The 18,269-nt window shown below is 40.3% G+C and overlaps 2 protein-coding genes across 3 annotated transcripts; both read left to right on the forward strand.

The window, feature by feature from the left end:
* The first annotated feature begins 1,960 nt into the window (after positions 1 to 1,960).
* On the forward strand, positions 1,961 to 5,998 carry LOC143854949 (protein DETOXIFICATION 12-like). The gene is made up of 7 exons (XM_077365092.1): positions 1,961 to 2,367; positions 3,508 to 4,052; positions 4,146 to 4,232; positions 4,711 to 4,767; positions 4,852 to 5,090; positions 5,180 to 5,385; positions 5,599 to 5,998. The coding sequence occupies exons 1-7, from the start codon at positions 2,122 to 2,124 to the stop codon at positions 5,662 to 5,664; spliced, it is 1,446 nt and encodes a 481-aa protein (XP_077221207.1). The 5' UTR covers positions 1,961 to 2,121; the 3' UTR covers positions 5,665 to 5,998.
* Positions 5,999 to 8,079: 2,081 nt separating this feature from the next.
* On the forward strand, positions 8,080 to 17,667 carry LOC143854537 (uncharacterized). Of its 2 annotated transcripts, none has more exons than XM_077364556.1 (4): positions 8,080 to 8,210; positions 8,309 to 8,402; positions 15,516 to 15,725; positions 16,876 to 17,667. In XM_077364556.1, the coding sequence occupies exons 1-4, from the start codon at positions 8,136 to 8,138 to the stop codon at positions 17,538 to 17,540; spliced, it is 1,044 nt and encodes a 347-aa protein (XP_077220671.1). In that variant the 5' UTR covers positions 8,080 to 8,135; the 3' UTR covers positions 17,541 to 17,667. The 2 variants fall into 2 exon arrangements, with proteins under 2 accessions (XP_077220671.1, XP_077220672.1); XM_077364557.1 differs by having other exon boundaries at positions 8,159 to 8,210; positions 8,309 to 8,398.
* Positions 17,668 to 18,269: the final 602 nt, after the last annotated feature.

The following is an 18,269-nucleotide window of genomic DNA, read 5'->3' on the forward strand; positions in this document are numbered from 1 at the left end:
GGAAGTTATGCATGACATCATGGGTAAGGAGGATGTTATCTTGAATGAGCCTACCTTTGATGAATGCTGACTGGTTGGGGCTGATGATGTCGCTAATGACTCCACTAAGCCTGGAAGTTAGAATTTTGGTGATAATTTTGTATAAGAAATTGCAGAGGGAGATAGGCCGGAATTTGTCTGGGGAGGTTGCATCAGCTGATTTAGGGATCAAAGTGATGAATGTGGTGTTTAGCTCCGAGAGCATTTTACCACAATGGAAGAAATTGTGAATAGCTGCTGTCACTTCTTCCCCAATGAGATACCAAAAAGCCTTGAAAAAATCTGCGTTGAACCCATCAGGCCCAAGACTTTTGTTTCCATCCGCTTGGTGAATGACTCTTTCAATTTCTTCTTTGGAGATAGGATCGGTAAGGGAAGAAGCTTGAAGGGGGGAGATGACCCTTAAAGGGTCAGGGACCTGCCAGAAGTGAGGGTCAGAAGAGTTAAGGGTGTTTTTGAAGTAGTTGACGAAAGATTCTTCTATCTCTGATTTAGAGGTAGAAATATCTCCATTGGGCTTTGTCATTCCATGGATGTGGTTCATGTTCCTTCTTGAGTTGATGGCTGAGTGGAAGAAATTGGAGTTGGAGTCCCCCAGATTTAGCCAATCGATTCTTGCTTTTTGACGGACAATGGCTTCCTCTTTCCTTGCTACAATGAGGAGGTTTTCTCTGATGAGTCTTTCTGTCTCTCTGAGGGAATAGTTTGTGGGATCAACGGCAATTTTAGATTGAATTTCATTTAGTTGATCCTTGATAATTTGGAGCACATGTTTATCAAAACACTAGAGCACAGAAATCATTTACCTTTTCCAGCACTTTGAATGAAGAAATCTCTCTCTCTCTCTCCATTTCAAATCTCGACTGCTTTCCTAACCCTATGCTCTATCCAATTAGGCATTAAGGGCCCATTTGGATACCACATGCATTTGTATTTTGATTTCGATTTGAGTTTTGGATACAAAATACATCAATCATCTTCATGATCATGTTTTAATAGAGAGAGAGAGAGAGAGAGAGAGAGAGAGAGAGAGAGAGGTAGGTGTCTCGCTGCTGTCGAAGCAACATCAGTGAAGGAAGTTGCCACAAATATTGATTTCCAAATAATGTCTTGCATAAATCGGCATCCAAAAGCCACACTCCACCTCGCACCCTGATCTGTCGCCCTGGATTTCCTAGGACAATCCAGCATCAGAGCTAATCATGCCCTGCCCTACGCATGCAAAATAGGATGTGCCCCAAAAATCATTTTCATAGGATCATCCCAACCCTCCAATCTAAGAGGCATAGAATGTACCTTTCGTAATGACAGCTCTTTATATACTAAAAGACAAGATGGTTTGTGAAAATATCAAAATATGGATGTGCTGATATCATTTTCCAATAGTTAAATATCCTATTAATGTAAATTTCCTATACTAAAGAGCTGTCTTTTAGTATAAGGCTTACACCATATAAAATCTCCTTTTTAACTACATAAAGTATCCCACCCAAGTCTCTTATCCTCAGCATTCTCTGAAAAGATTCTATATCCAGACATTACGAAAAATAGGTCCCTAAATGCCAAAAGCGTCCCTTCCAATGGCCCATTTTCTTTTCATCTTTGTAAGTAAGCAGATAACGGACCAATGAGGAACGCTAAAAATTGAGACTATAGTGAGGGGGCGTCTTGTGTTTAGTGCACATCCACGATAGAGTCCTGTTCGGATACGTTTCTGTAAAAAACCGGGGCATACGAACACCGAATTTTTAGGGACATGATATTTTCACCCCTCTGCAGTACGTATTCGCCCCACTTATAACGTGAACAGTGGGCAACTTTAACGCTTTTTGACGTCAAATCACGTTAAAGGGGGAGGCGAATGCGTACTGCAGAGGGGTGAAAATATCATCTCCCAATTTCTTTTCTTACTTTTTTACCGACTGGTCCCATCTTAAATGTAGAGATAGCCACATATAGGAGTCTCCAACTCTCTCTCATTTCTCTTCCAGGTAGGAGACTCAAGGCGGCTACTCTCTATGTTCTCCAACTTTCCTAGTATTTAGTCTTCTCTATCTTCTTTTCACAGAGAGAGAGAGAGAGATGGAAGAGGGTTTGTTGGTTTTGAAGGAGGAGAGGGGAGAGAGAAGAGAGGATGAATTTAGATGGGTGTTTTTTATGGAGGTGAAGAAGCTTGGTTTTTTGGCTGGTCCCATGGTGGCTGTCACCTTGTCTCAATACTTGTTGCAAGTAATATCATTGATGATGGTGGGCCATCTTGGAGAGCTTTCTCTCTCTAGTGCTGCTATAGCCACCTCCATTACTGGTGTTACTGGTTTCAGCCTTCTGGTACTTCTTTTTCCCTCATTTTGTTTATGGAAATATATGATAAGGGTGGAACTATCACTTTCGTATTCACTCAATGGTTTCTGGAAATTTTGGTATCTTGGTAGAAATTGAGGAATTTTTTTGTCTTTATCTTGTGAATTTCGAATCTCCAGTCAAAACTTTGTAGAGGATGAAGAAGTAGAATAGTGTAAGGGAAAGATTATCAGTACAACCACATATTTTGATATTTGCACAAACCCAGCTGTCTTTTCTTCTTTAATTGGCTTGTGAGAGCGTTTTGGGAAATGTAAACAGCTCTTTAAATGCTAAAGACAAGATGGTTTAACACTTCAAAGACTAAAAGACAAGATGGGTTGTTTCTCGTGAAGAGATGTCAAAATATGGTTGGGCTTAATGCTTATATCATTTTCCAATTAAATATCTTATACATCTACATTTCTTTCTTTGTAGCTTTTTAATACCTTGTATATCTATACTATGTTTTAATAGAGAGGGATTTGTTAGGCAGTTTCGCCCAAAGTAATTTTGCGGCTCACTTTTGGAGGAGAGAACGGCCACCTAAGATGAATTAAATGAACAAGACAAAATTTGCCAGAAAGTGAGCCTGTGTGGCTATTCCCTCCTGTGAAAGTCAGCCGTGAAATGGCATTCCGTGAAATTGGCTAGCAAATCCTTAATTGAAGGCCTTCAACTCATTTGAAACCTTATGAATGTTAAAAACTATATTTCTTTATAGCATTTTACCTTATATCTATACTATATTTCAGTGGGCAATCTACATTTGCATGCGAGTGGGGACTGGTCCGACCGTATGATTCACATTTCCCAGAAAGAAAAAAAGAAAAAAAATTTGTATTACACTTGATGAAAGAATCCTACGGTGTGTGATCAATCTCTGGCTTTGATCAGATTGTGATTATGAGTGTCCCATGGATCCAAGTTCAGATGGTGACGAGGATCCTTAGATATAGCTAAAAAATGGTCAACTCAGTCTGTTGATCCAATTGACATTTAAGTCACACAAGCTGTATAGTCTTTTAACACACTTGGCTGGTCGAATTTGATTTTGAGTCTTGGAAGTTTGAGCGATGCATTTGGTTATTTTGCCCGCTGACTGAAATTTTCCTACATGCCAAACAGCTAGGAATGGCCAGTGCATTGGAAACTCTATGTGGTCAAGCTTATGGAGCACAACAATACCAAAAGCTAGGAATCCACATATACAGAGCTATAATCTCTCTCCTTTTGGTCTGTCTCCCTCTCTCCCTCATATGGGTTTCAATAGGAAAGCTCCTCTCTTTGATGGGCCAAGACCCTGTAATCTCATTTGAAGCAGGGAAATATGCTATGTGGACAATCCCTGGACTATTTGCATATGCTATTGTTCAACCACTAATTAAATTCCTTCAGTCCCAGAGCTTGATTCTTCCATTGCTTCTAAGCTCCTTTGCAACTCTATGTATTCATGTCCCTTTGTGCTGGGTTTTGGTTTTTAAATCTGGTTTGGGAAATGTTGGGGCTGCACTGGCAACCAGTATATCATTTTGGTTGAACGTGATCATCATTGGACTCTATGTAATGTACTCATCTTCTTGCAAGAGAACCCGTGTGCCGTTCTCAATGGAGGTGTTCCGAGGAATTAACGGATTCTTTCGTTTTGCAATTCCATCTGCCGTAATGATATGGTAATTTATATTTTACTAATAATTTTTCATGTTTTTTCTTAGTTGGAAGGTTCCCTAGTTTACCTTAAACGGGTTTTTTGGTTGATGATACAGTCTTGAATGGTGGTCCTTTGAGCTCCTTATCTTGCTGTCTGGGCTTCTACCCAATCCAAAGCTTGAAACTTCAGTGCTTTCTGTATGGTATGGATATGTGATTGTACTTTTATATATTTAATACTAAAAATGTGAAACAACCAATTAGTCCAAAAGCTTAAGCTGTTCGAGTTGGAATTATTTAATCATATATATTTCAACATTCCCCTTCTTGTGTGGCCCCTCTTCTTTTTTTTGGATTGGCCGTACAAGTGGCACATGTTGCCCCTCTTTTGGGTTGGCCGTTCACGTAGATTTTTAATACCAAGGAGTTGTTTGGTTTTGAACCCAGGACCTGCAGTGAGGCAATAGCTCTTGTACCACACGAAACAACCAACTCCAAAAGCTTAAGCTGTTAGAGTTGGTGTTATTTACTTATTTATACTTCAACAAAAAGGACATTTTGGTTACAGAAACTTGAATGAGTTTTGGTTGTAGAAAATTTTACTTGGAGAAGAATTTGATTTTATAAGATAATTTAGTACAAGGAGTGAATGCATTTAATCTGTTCTAATCTTTATGACAGCCTCACCACCATCTCTACTCTCTACACTATACCATATGGACTTGGTGCTGCTGCCAGGTTTGCTCTACACCAGACTCCTCATTTATGTAGATATGGTAACCATATTTTTTGTTATAAAAAAGCTCATTTATTATCTTATAGCACACGAGTATCGAACGAATTAGGAGCTGGAAAGCCACAAGCAGCACGCATGGCTGCCTGTGTTGTGATGGTTCTTGCAATCTCAGAGGTTGTTATTGTTAGCACCACCCTTTTTGCCTTTCGTTACACCTTGGGCTATGCATACAGCAATGAGAAAGAAGTCATAAATTATGTTACAGAAATGGCACCCCTGGTTTGTGTCTCTGTTATAATGGATAGCTTACAAGGGGTTCTCTCAGGTCACTATATCATCCACCATCTCTAGTAGTCTTCTCTAAGCTTGTTCTATATTTTTCTGATTTTATCGCTCTTTCCTTACAATTTTCAGGCGTCGCTAGAGGGTGTGGATGGCAGCATATAGGTGCCTTTGTTAACCTTGGTGCATTCTATCTGGTTGGAATTCCGATGGCTGCTGTATTGGGTTTTGTGTTGCATCTGAGAGGGAAAGGCCTTTGGATTGGTATAATGTGTGGTTCAATTATACAATCAGCCTTGCTCTCTCTCATAACAGGCTTTACAAATTGGCAACAGCAGGTATGTCATTCATGCTTAGATGTTTATACGCATTTCAGCCTAGAATGCTTTATGTTTCAAAGATTTTGTGGTTATATAAAATCTCTAGAGAATGGGAAACTGAAACCAGCTTTGAGTTCTTAACTAAAATGGGGATTCAGATTTTGGTGAATGTTGCTCAAAGTGTCCATGTCTTGAATTACTATATTGGTCATTTCTATATATGTTGTGCAGGCAAACAACGCAAGGATGCGGATGTTTGAGGAGAGATTGCCGACAGACACCAGATTATTAAAGTGAATGAGCAGGATTAGTGATTGTTCTAATTTTGTCTTTCTTGTCTTCTTAATGAATTATAAATGAAGAGAGCAGTATTGTCAAGTGGATACTCTTGACTTCAAATCTTCTTAGTGAGGGATGGGATCAAATCCAGAGTTTAAGTTGAGAGATTGAATTAGGTTAAGTTCTAAATCCAGGTAGATGTCATATATGTTTTGGTTGGAAGTGGGTTGAGTTTATAGATGTAACATCCAAGGGAACGAGAAATATATAGTGGAGTGCTGAGTATCTATGATAACAAGAGGGTGTAAACAGCTTCCTTCTTGAATTAGTTCAGATAACTGATTGTTTTGTATGTTGGTTTTATCCTACTTTAATTGTATACCATCTGCAATGAAGCTTAATCCCTGATTGTTTTGGATTTTGAGAACCGATTGTAAGTGTAAGTCCAAAACTGATTATTGGACTGAGAATTAAATGTAAAAATTTGAGTTCAATAATCAGTTTTGGACTCACAATAGGTTCTCAAAATCCAAAACAAACAGGGCCTTACTATTTCAAGGTTTGATTGTTAAAACGGTTTGATATGGAAAGACTGGTTCAATAGTGGGCATTCTTTTCCATCGAATGAGTGTGAATTTGCTCCTTGAATGTTGATCTTTTTCTTGTTTGTCAATTTCCTCTAATGTTCATTTGTAGACTACAGACAATAGCCATGCATGTGGTACTTCACAAGATTGGATGATCCTGATCAGTACTTAGGCAGTAGTTAGGCCCTGTTTGTTTAAGTCCAATAATCAATTTTGGGCTCAAAATTGGTTATCAAAATCCAAAAATTTTGCTAACTGACAGCCCATTTCAATTGGTATCCCTCAAAAGCATTCCACATGGTAGAGACCCATGTTTTGAAATTACCTAAACTTGGCAAGATGAGGCCACAAATAGTTATGTGTTGTTTTCTAATAAAAAAACCCAAGAATCTCCCACTTAGGACATCTCAGCCTCATATAATTATTCATTATTTTGAAAATAGACTCCATGGGTCTATGACTTTGAAACTTGAGGTGGTACTTTTAAAAAAAAAGAAAAAAACAATTCTTTAACACCTACTTAGGATATTTGAAACTTAGTTAAAAACCAATGACATGAATCATGGTGACAAATATATCATGGACACATCTCAAAATCCAAAACAAAGAGGGGCTTAACATGTTTCACATGCTAAACAGAGATTCCATCAACACATTCAAAGTCTTTAACTTTTTGAAGGGATCCACGGCAATGGACCCTTGTGGATGAAGAAGCTAGGATCTTGTATGATCCCCAGTCACCATTAGGACTATCTTTAAGAGGATTTTGCTTGGTGGCTCCTAGCATAGACAGAATGCCAATTTTAGATTCATCACCTCAGTTCCATTAGCTGACACGAAACTGGCCTTTAAAAGATCTGAAGACACGGTTATGCCATGGTTGTCCCAAACAGACCTAATATTACATGATCTTGTGTCATTGTCGTCCCAAACAGCCTCTTAATACAGTCAGTCAGGAAAACGCGCTTGTGTTTAGGTTGTCCCAAACGGTCCTTCTACCGTACCAAATTAGGGATATGTTCATCATTGAATCAAAAGATGAGGATACATTAGATTGCACATACATAGGCCATGTGGGCCCCAAAAACTCATTATAAACCATTGATCTAACATATAGACCTGGCAAAAAGTGAACCGGACCCACGGGTCCACCCAGCCCGCCCGTAATTTATGGGTCCAGGTCACTAGTTAGTGACCCGTTTGAAATTTGACCTAGCCCGTACGGGTCACGTCAAAACGGGCCGGGCCGGGCCGGGTGGACCCGTGGGTGCCCGTAAAACCCAAATGATTTAGATTTTATATGGTGTAAAGCCACCATAGCCCTATATTTTTCAGAAAGTACTGTATGGACCACATCATACGCTGATCTAAACCGTCCATGTGATGGAACACAACTTAAATAGGTTGTGCCCCAAAAATCATTCCCATGGGATGATCCTAGCCCACCGATCTATGGAGGTTTCCATAAATAATAATATGCAATTCCTCTATAGTTCACAGGGCTAGGATCATCCTATGGAAATGAGTTTTTGGGCACAACCTATTTACGTTATGGCCATCACATGAAGTGTTTGGATCATCCTATTTTAGGGTGTGAATAAAAACAGCAAAAAAAAAAGAAAAGAAAAAAACGGGTGACCCATGGGTCCACCTGGCCCGTACGAGTGGGGTCCGGGTCCACCAACTAGTGACCCGTAAAATTCCGGGTCATTTTTTACCCGGCCTGTATGAAACGGATCCGTACGGGTCGGGGGGAATCCGGCCCACCCGTTTGCCATACCGGGCTTTGTCACACGTGGCAAATTGAGCGTTTGTTTTGGACGACCTTAAGTTGTCACGTGGGAAGGAAACCTAGCAAAGAGTGGAATAGAAAAGGAAGAAAGTAGAGGAGTCCGTTGAGAAATGGCGAAAGTTGCAAGAGAGCGCCTCACACGAGCTCTGAATTCACACGCCCAAATCATCCATGAGTCATTCCAGGTAAAACCCATCTCCAATTTTCTCATAATTTCATGTTTTTTTTGTTCATTTTTTGTTCTTTTGGCCCTTATAACATGTTCTTTTTTGGGTGGCTATAGATATTGGACCAGACGGCTGTTTCTTCTCTTGAGAAGGTAGACTGGAATGATGTGATCAAATTGGGGGATGAGATTGCAAAACAAGCAACAGTAGGTACTGTTTGTTTGTTTGTTTTCTTGAATTTTCTGTTAAATTGAATGATTAGTGTGTGTTTGGTATTTTTGGTTTATTGGGTTCTTTGGATTTTATTCACATGTGAGTTTTCTGATGGGTCTTTGGCTTATTGGATTGTGTGATTTTATTTTATTTTTCAATAGAAGCTTTGGCTCCACTTTTAGATGCCCCAAATGGGTTGTTCCAAGTATAAATGAAAGCTTATTTTTATGATGGGAAATGATATCAGCACACCATGTTTTGATATTTTCAGTAAACCTTCTTGTCTTTTATTATTTAAAGAGCTGTTAAAGTTTATTGCAGTTCCAAAAAAGCTCTCACAAGCAAATTAAAAAAGAAAAGACAAGCTAAGTTTGTGCAATTATCAAAACAAGGTTGTGCTGATATCATTTCCCTTTTATGATTATGTGGACCCCGATCCCGAGGACGAATCGGCGAGGGACACGAGATCCCACGCCGGTCCTCTAAGATCTCCACAATGTGAAGGACAGCTCTACCAAGGAACTCTCGAAATGGTGCCACTCACAGCATGGGTGGCGATGTAAATGAGATACCTCTCGATTCAAGGGCTAGCCCGGAACCAAGATGTACCTATAACAAAGAAGAGTCGTCATCCAGGGAAGTAGGCCCTGGATCCCATGAAATACTCTGTTGCAACGGATAACCAGAGATACAAGAGTCCGTGCCTGATGACGAATGGGGAAGGTGTTAAGCGCCCCCAATTCGCCCAAGTGCAAGCACCTGGTCTCTTATGCCATTTTTAATTAATTTTGAAGAGTTTTGGGCTAAAATCATGTGAAATGGGAACGGATATCCCCGAGAAAACGTCTATCTAAGCATGCATGACCCGGGGATGGGCAAAAGAAGATAAACATCCAAATCCTAACTCACCGCACCTACTCCTAACCCATCACATCTAGGAAAGCAATAACATCCGCATGCACAGCTACAGCTAAGCAAGTAATAGCAAATATGATAAGCAGAAAAGCAGTAAATATCTACAGCTAAGCATGTGAAACTAAACGCACAAGGAATAAGCAAGCTGAAAGTAAACACACAAGGAACCAAATACAAACACACGATAAACTAAAAGATGCAAGGAAAGAAAGGAATCAGAAAATAGACGGTATGCGCAAACCCAAAATGCCAGGGAAAAGAAAATGGGACATACGATAGACTCAGGGAGCGATTCTAAAGGAATCGAGCTCAGTGATCCTGATCCGCTAAAGATCGGATAAGTCTCACGATCGTCATAGCTTATCGTTGGGCTCAGCGAGGACAATCCCTGTGAAGGGGCCACGCCACGTCGTCGCCCGTCCCAAAACCCGATAAAACGTCGAAAAACCGATAAAACCGGCAAACCACGATTAAAATCGGAAATGAAATGAAAGGAAGGCTCCGAGTGACCTGGCAATCACCATCCTTGCCCATTTTGGTTTTTTTGTATTTTTGAGAAAAGCTAGAAAGATATTTTCAGATGCTGAAATGATTTTTTTGAAGGGTTTAAAGGATTTTATTGAAAAGTTTGACTGAACTTGGGATGACGATCCCAAGCTGCCTACGTACCCTGTGAAAAGGGATCAAGCCAACGTAGTTCGAAACAGCTTTTCGAAAAACGCTTTGAGTGCTTTTTGATATTTTTTGGATTTTTTGTTATTTGATTTTTATGTATTTTTATCCCTTTTGATCTAAAGGGGGTTTTGGCTCAAGAGGTTGCCGTCCGTCATCGCCTAAACCCGACGAGAGTGCTCCCAAAATCGATGGGGATTCCGAAATGCGAAGAGAATCCCAAGGAACCTGTGAAAAGATGAACCCGAAGAAGGGAAGAAGTGAATCCCTAACCCTGCAGAAAATGATCATCTCAGAGAGGAAGGAATCCTTAAGCCCTGTAAGAAAGGATGGCCTCCAAGAAGGGAAAATCCCTACGCCCATGAGAAATGAAGAGATATGGAAAGAGACATGAAGGGCAAAGGGGTAAGGATACAAAGATCAAGATTGCCAAGATGAAAGGTAACATTTAAGCTAAGCCCGCCCTTGATGCTTGAGAAACAAAAAACCAAGACATAATCCCGGTGAAGGGATCTACCATTGAAGTGATAGAAATGAGCTAGGAGTGCCCTAAACAGGAAATGAATTTGGTGTACTCATTAGGACGAAGTAGTGCCAATACCAACATCCGACAACCAATATTCACACCACAACATTTGGCAAAGTTTACTAGTAACACTGTTATACAGTTTTCTGTCAAAATGTGTGAATGAGACAACATGTATATGAGCCATCCATTAAAACTGAGGAGTGCCAAACAATATAACAGTGCTCTCACAATTGAGTGGTGCAAGTATCAGCCCTCCAATTCTACATTAGGGCAGTTATGTCACCCCAACTGCACTTTCTAAAATAACACTAATTCATCATGTCTCTTCTATCCAATACAACCATCAAAATCATCTCATATTTAGAAGAACAGCTTCTAGACACCCATTCTAATGGAAAGGACAAGCTGAGTTCGCACAATTGACAAAACGTCAACATTGCTCTGCTTAGAGAATGGCACTAAACTTGTCCTATCTCCTGCCATTAAAACTGCCCTTAAAGATTACTACATTTCTCAAAAGCTTTGTGAAACCAAACAATATAGTAAGACCAAATTGATTTCACGCAATCATAATGTAAGGCAGAATCATCATTCAAGGAAAGCAGTTATCCCAAATAGAAGGAATCCTAAATTAGAATGGCAAACATGATCCGCATTTGAACCATATGCTAAATCGAAGGGTAGAACCTTACCTGAGTTGATGTCCAAAGTGGGTGGACTTTGGCCTTCTTTTCCCTTTATTAAAGCTCCTTAGAAAATATCTTTTCTATTCATTTGTCCAAACGATGAAGGATTTAAATGCATGAGCAGTGGAGATGATGGTCACAGTGACTATAGGTGAGGGAAAAAAAGGGCGTAGGTAGTGGAGAATAGGATTTGGGTTAAATTCGATAGGAAGTTGCAGATGGGGTGGTTGGAGGTGGCTGATGGTAATAATTTGAAGAGGAGGTGGTTTGACAGCAAGGGAGGGTGATGGAATTGATGAGCATGGTGGCTATGGCGGGCCTTCTTGGTCCCATCTTCCTCTCCTCTTCAGTTTTCTCTAATAAACCCTAACAAGAATACCTCTAACCCCCCTTTTTTGCAGCCCTCATATCTCTCTCCCTACGCATGTTTCTCAATGAAAATGGAGCTTCAAAACTCTGAGACGAAAAGGAGATGATGAACGTGATTGGGGGTTTGGGCTCGAGAAAAGGGTAGATGGTGGAGATTGAGGTCTTTAATGGAGGAAATGGGATTTAAAATAAGGGAAAAGAGAAGATTGGAGAAGGAAGAAGCCGGATTCCGGCACAACTTTGCCGGAGAAGATGGTTCGGCCTAAGCTTGGTGGCTGAGGGTTTGAGAAGATGGGTTTTGAAGCAACTGAAGGAGGAAAGGGTTTTAGTGGTGGCTCGATGGAAATGGGCTTGCCGGATTCCGGCCGGTGGCAATGATCGGAGGGGATGGGGAGGCCTAAAAAAAATGAAACCCAAATTCCTTCCTTCCTTTCTCCGCTACTCTTTTTTTTCTGTAAACGAAAGGGATTTGGTGAAATGGGTTTGCAAAAAGTGGGGCAAAAAAAATAGGGATCTAAGGATGGGTAAAACAGGGGAGGTTGATGAGGGTTCAAACGGTGGTGGTGGTGGGGTTGCTGAAATTACAGAGCAAGGGTGGTGATAGAGTTAAGGATGGTGGTGGTGGAGGATGGTGGTCGGATGGAGGAGGGGGAGGAGGATGATGGTAATGGAGAAGTTGAGGACGGTGGTGGTGGTTCGGAGAAGACGAAGTGGCTGGCAAAAATGGTGGCTCTGATGTGGGTTTGGGTAATCTCTGGTCTTGCAGAGAAGGGTTATTGCTACAGATTTCGGTTTGAAAACAGGGAGCTAGTGGGGGAGGTTGCAAAAGGAGGTGGTAGGAGGAAGAGGGTTTGGGTTGTTGGTGGATGACGGTGGTGGAAAAGTTGAGGACGGTGGTGGGAATGGCGACGGTTCTGCCGGAGAAGAAAACCCAGAACCTCCTTCTTCTTCTTTTTTTCTTTGGTGGTGTCGGTGGAATGGGGAAGATGGTGGAGGTAGGGTCGGAACTCCGGCGAAATGGCCGGAGATGGGTCTGGGTCGGAGAGGGGTATGGTGGAGGTAATTGATGGCCGTGGAATGGATGGAGAAGGAGGTTGAAGTGCGGTGGCTGAGGGAAAAGGGTTTGGTGGAGGGTGGTGGTTGATGGTGGTGGTGGAATTTGCTTGGCCTCTCTCCCTCCTCTGCTTCTCTCCTCTTTTTTTTTTAGAAAAAAATCTCCTCCTCTGCAGTTGTTTTCCTCTTAGAAAATGGGGCTCCCTTTTCTACCTACGAGACTCATCTTCTTTATAGCTAGGGTTGAAACCCTCTTTTAATCTCAGCCATCCATTCCCCTTTTTGATGAATTGGATCATCCCCACCCTTGGTTCCTTATCCCTCTTGCCCTAATTCTATCCTAGAAACCCTAAAACCTAGAGTGCCTAGCTGATCCAAGCCCTACACCTCATCTCTTTAATCTAATGGCCTATGTTTGTGGCTTGCAGAGGAAGCAATGGAGATTTCCAATAATGCCCTCCTGCAGATGGGAAATGATATATTATGCCCCCTTTTCCCTCATGGGCAGCCCCCCATCTAGTGTATTTTATTTCTTGCTTTGGCACTTGAGTGGGCTACCCTAAGTAAAAAAAAAACAAATATATCTTTCTCCTTTTAATACAAGGGCTTGGTATTGCCACACCTTCCTTGTTTAAATCAACCCCCTTCCATTTGAAATGAAACAACCTCACCCTCGCTTTGATAATCACACAAACTCAGCTTGTCCCTTGACAAATTTTAATTCGAAAATGTACCCATTTAAACACGGTCTAAACACTAAGAGACAAGGTAAGCTAATAAAATATCAAGGAGAGGTCGAGTTAGCATCATCCACACTTGAGAAATTTGTATAGAGAGGTGCCAATACCAAAACTCAGGGGTGTTTTGTAACTCTTTCAAATTTTTGCGAAAATGAGCTGGATGATCAGGGCAATTTGAACGGAGGATGCCAATGGGGTTCAGAGATCACCCAGGCCTTCAAACGATTTCCAAAATATATGGAAATGGGCATTTTTAGGGTTTTCGGGTTTGATTTTTCGAGAATTTTGAGATTCGGCTCCGGGATCTCGACTCAACTTCGGGATTGGGATTTTATTCGATTTTGGGGAAAATGGTCCGGTCAAAATGGGGTGTCTACAGATTATTAGATTTTGGAGGGTATACTCAAGGTTTAAAATTTCGGTTTCGGTACCGGTTTCGGACCTTGAAATTTCGAAATTTCGGTCGAAATCTGATACAAAACCCGAAACTAATACTTTATTCAATATTAAATTTTAGGCTGAAATTACCGAAATTTCGGCCGAAATAAATGACCGTTTCGGTTTTTATGGATTTCGGTATCGGTCTCCAACGAAATCCGAAATTTCGGTCGAAATTTAAAACCATGGGTATACTCTCTTTTTCTTATGCACGTTAAGTATTTCAAGGACATGGACAATGCATAGGTATTTTGAATGATCATACACATATAACTTGAAGGTCTGAATATGAGTGGGCATTAGCAAGTAGATGTGCACTATGTAGGACGGCTGAGGAAACATTAGACCACATTATGATTCATTGCTCTGTAGCACAAAATCTTTGGTGCTCAATCATTGAAAGTTTTGGTGTCTCATGGGTGATCTTGGACTCAAACCAATGTCTATATTGATTTTTTTTTTTGAAAGATTACCAATGGGTATATTGGTAACAGAGATAAGAATTGATCTAATTCATTGGGAAAAGGAGAATAAGGCGATTTCCTTGCTCTTAGGAGGAAACAATGGAAGTTCTTTATGTGGTCATGGACTCTAATAGGGCGGAAGTTCTTGTCTTCTAGCGAGTGTTTATTTGATTAATCAGGATCTCCTTGATACCCTCATTGTGGAGGACGATTCTCTCATCGTTATTAGATGAGTGAATGAAGGAGTGGGATATCTGTGTTGGTTGGCAGCTAAGTATTTGTTTTTCTTGTTGTTATGCTTGCTTGTGCTTTTCTTTGTTCTTGTGGACTATGTCGGTTGCCTTACGTTTTGTTTCTTTTTAGTTAATGCAATTTGCCATTTAAAAAAACTTGTCTGTCTATACTCCTCAGTCCCAACCGGAGGAATAATAAGTTGGAGGAACATCTGGGAGAAAAGATCAATACTTTCTCCATAGCCACAATGGGATTTCTCTCCACAAGAGTTGATAAAATTGAATTTTGACAAAAGCTCCAAAGGCAAACAAGGACAATCCGGAGTGGGGGTGCATTTCGAGATTCTTGTGGCATAGTCACACCTTTTTTTCTGGGCTTTCCAAAGAATGCGATTCAAATGAAGTGGAGGCAAGGGTTCTAATATTTGGTGTTCAAATATTCATATCTTCTTTAAATAGGAACCTAATGATCAGTTAGTAATAGGCAATACAGTTCAAATTTAATAGGGGATTCTTAAGAAAAAGGATGCATCATCAGCAAAAGGTGGCAGCAATGCCAAAGGACTAAAGATGGGTTTATTTTTTCCGATTTTACTAGGCTTATGTACCAATTCTGTGTATTGTGACATCAATGCAGGGCCATCTTGTCCCATGTGATCATTGAGTGTAAAAGTTTAGTACTGTTTTGAATAAAACTCAGGTTTTTTATCGATCAAAAAATTTATAGAATACAGTCTGGACTGAGTATGACTTGCAAAATATTGAGCCTCTTGTTCTTTGTTGGAAGGAGTCAAAATCTGGTCTTCAATGTTGCTTTGGTAGCCAATTTGGAAATTATAATAGCCCAATCACCTCTTCTGACAATACTGCCAAGGGCTTTCCTGTTCTATAACACATTTCTTTTCCTGTCTTCATTTTTAGTTGATTTCTGTAGTTTGATATATTGGTGGCGAGTGTACAACATCTTACTTCGAATTATTCCTTCTATACAAACTACTTTCGTTGATGCAGCTGGAATGCTCTGGAGTGGAGAAACACCAAATGTGAGTGAGTTAGAGGAGAACATGGAGGTATACAGTAACATGCTTCAGGGATTCCTTTTGCTCTGCCATGGGAGTATAGTGGGCGCCGGCCCCACTCTTCATGCCAAGATCCGTACATCAGCAAAGCAAGTCACTGATTGCAGCCTTTCTTTATTGAGAGAGGCCGTCAACTCCTATGGTATGTTCTCCCTCAATATAATACGGACAAACACATGCACACAAGTGGGTGTCACTGTAAATGCATTCATAACTCGTATTGAAAGATGATATCAAAGCAAATATCTCTGTTATTTTTTAAAATATTGCAACATTTTGTTATTTTTAATTAAACGACAAAATTCTGAAATTTCCCTGAGATTCTGAAAAATCATTTATATTCATATTTTATTTTTATCCCAAAAATGTCACGATAAATTCACTATATTATTTTTTTTTCTAATTTTGTTCATAAATCTTATATTTTTATATAGGGCGATGATATTTTCACCCACCCCATTTTTATTTTTATTTTGAATAGTATACCCTGCATTATGCATGCTCCCCCACTATAACGTGATTTGACATCAAAGAGCGTTAAAGTTGCCCACTTTTCACGTCAAATCACATTGTAAGGGGAGCGCATGCGTAATCTAGGGGGGGTGAAAATATCATCTCCCTTTTATATATTTTAAATATTTTATTTTCCAATTTTTTCTTGATGAAAACCGGAAAATAACAAAAAAATTAAAATATCCCGAGATATACACTTCCCAATTCCCGAGACAAATATACAATGGTTGGGAAGGCATATTATTTACCAGTATCCCTAATCATAGCTTGCCTGCTTGCTGAAACAAAAAAGTGCCTACAATTACTACAGGTGAGAAACAAACCATTTTTTTCTTGTTTTTGTATACTTGGTTACTACTGTTTGATCTCAAGTTTTTTTTTTTTATCTAAAAAAAAAATTCTGGTACTAGGCATGCAAGAAAAAAAATGAAATCTAGTACCACGCACAAGGTTTCTTTTGTCCGTCTGCTGTTGATTACCAAGGTTTGTTTGCATGGGAATTAAGGGTTTGTCGTGCTTAATGACTTTTATCTTTTTGTTTTTTTTATGACATAGGGTATCCACACCCCATTTTGGGGCGGGACTAATACCTGTGGTGCATGACTTTTATCATTGTGCAAGATATCTGCAGATATTTTGTGTTTCAGAATTACAGGCATTGGAGTAAGGAACCAGAATTCCAAGATCAGACGCACCCGAAAATGAAAAAATAATTTCTTTTTCACATCTTTTAATATCATGCCCTCAAAATGAATTTTCATTCCACGGATTCTATGCAGGGTACCGCACTGCCGATCGAAAATTATCGATCTCCCAACTAGCAGGCTCGGTTTGGGAGGCATGCTCTGCCCTCAAGAAAACTCCCACCACGAACTATACAGCCATTGGTCGAGCGATAACACAGGTCGCAGTGTCTGTGAAGGATGTCCTGCGAGAGATGAGCGAGCTCAAGCCAGCACCATCTGTGCCCCGGGACGATGATGGTTCAAGTGAAGATGATGTCGGTACTGATCTGTCGCCCGAAGAGATGACCATTGCCCAATCGGCTATTGGTGTCATATCTGACACACTTCTAGTCATCAAGGAGCTTATTCGCTTTATTACAGGTTTACTTAAGCAATCAAATTATCCCAATGAATGTGATGCTGTTGATACCTTGGAGAGATTATTGGAGATTTGCCGAGGGATTGGAGTTCAAGTCGATGAGCTCGGTGCATGTATTTACCCACCACAAGAGGTTTCTCTGATGAAGGCAACAACAGAGAAATTATCCGGGGGAGTGAACAGGTTGCACGCAGAGATTCAGAGCTTAGACGGATCGGCAGAAGGTTTCTTCAAGGTCTGTGATGGTGTAGATGCTTCATTGAGGAAACTTGAGTCTGAATTGGGTTGCTTCGATACTAGTCTAGAAGGTGAAATGCAAAGCCTTGCTGTGAGAATGTAAGAAACTTTCCATAGATTACGTGAATTTTTCATTGTAAAATGCAAAGCAGCCTTTGTTTTATCTGTAATTTTGGTGCCCTATAAGTGACTTTCTTTGGTGTAGTAACAACTGTTTCATCTTTGTTCTCTTTTTATGGGATAAAATTGCTCTTAACACAGAAAAAAATGGAAAAGCAACGAATCTCACACTAGTTATATTCTTCCCATTATCCAATGTAACTCAAATGACCCATGAGACAAATCACAACAGTTATATTCTTCCCATTGTTACAAATCACAACAGTTATATTCTTCCCATTGTTACAAATCACAGTACCCGAAACAATGATGATAACACTATTTGATGGCATGAAATCCTTGTTGCTCCCAAGAACACTCACCAGATACCTGCACAGGATTCAACGGGTGTCAACGGGCTGTACCCATATGCAATCGGATCCCAAATTTACTTTCTAACCGGGTCAGATCCGGATTCAGACCATTCAATTTTTCTGAAACCTGTGATTGGATCTGGCCCATTGATACCCCAAGGGGCAAGGGCCATCATGCAGATACTATGGCCTAAAAACCAGTAATACAACAATCTTAATCACTAATAGCCTACAAATGGATGATTTAAGAGAGAACTTTGAGCAACACACATTTTTAAGGACTAACCAAGGGTCAGGATCTTTTGATCGGGTGATTTTGAAGTGACAATGTGAAGGGTCCAGATCACACATCGATGACA

Source organism: Tasmannia lanceolata, unplaced genomic scaffold, assembly GCF_043159265.1.
Source record: "Tasmannia lanceolata isolate RefF3 unplaced genomic scaffold, GAP_Taslan_0.1 ptg000020l, whole genome shotgun sequence".
Classification (NCBI taxonomy): domain Eukaryota; kingdom Viridiplantae; phylum Streptophyta; class Magnoliopsida; order Canellales; family Winteraceae; genus Tasmannia; species Tasmannia lanceolata.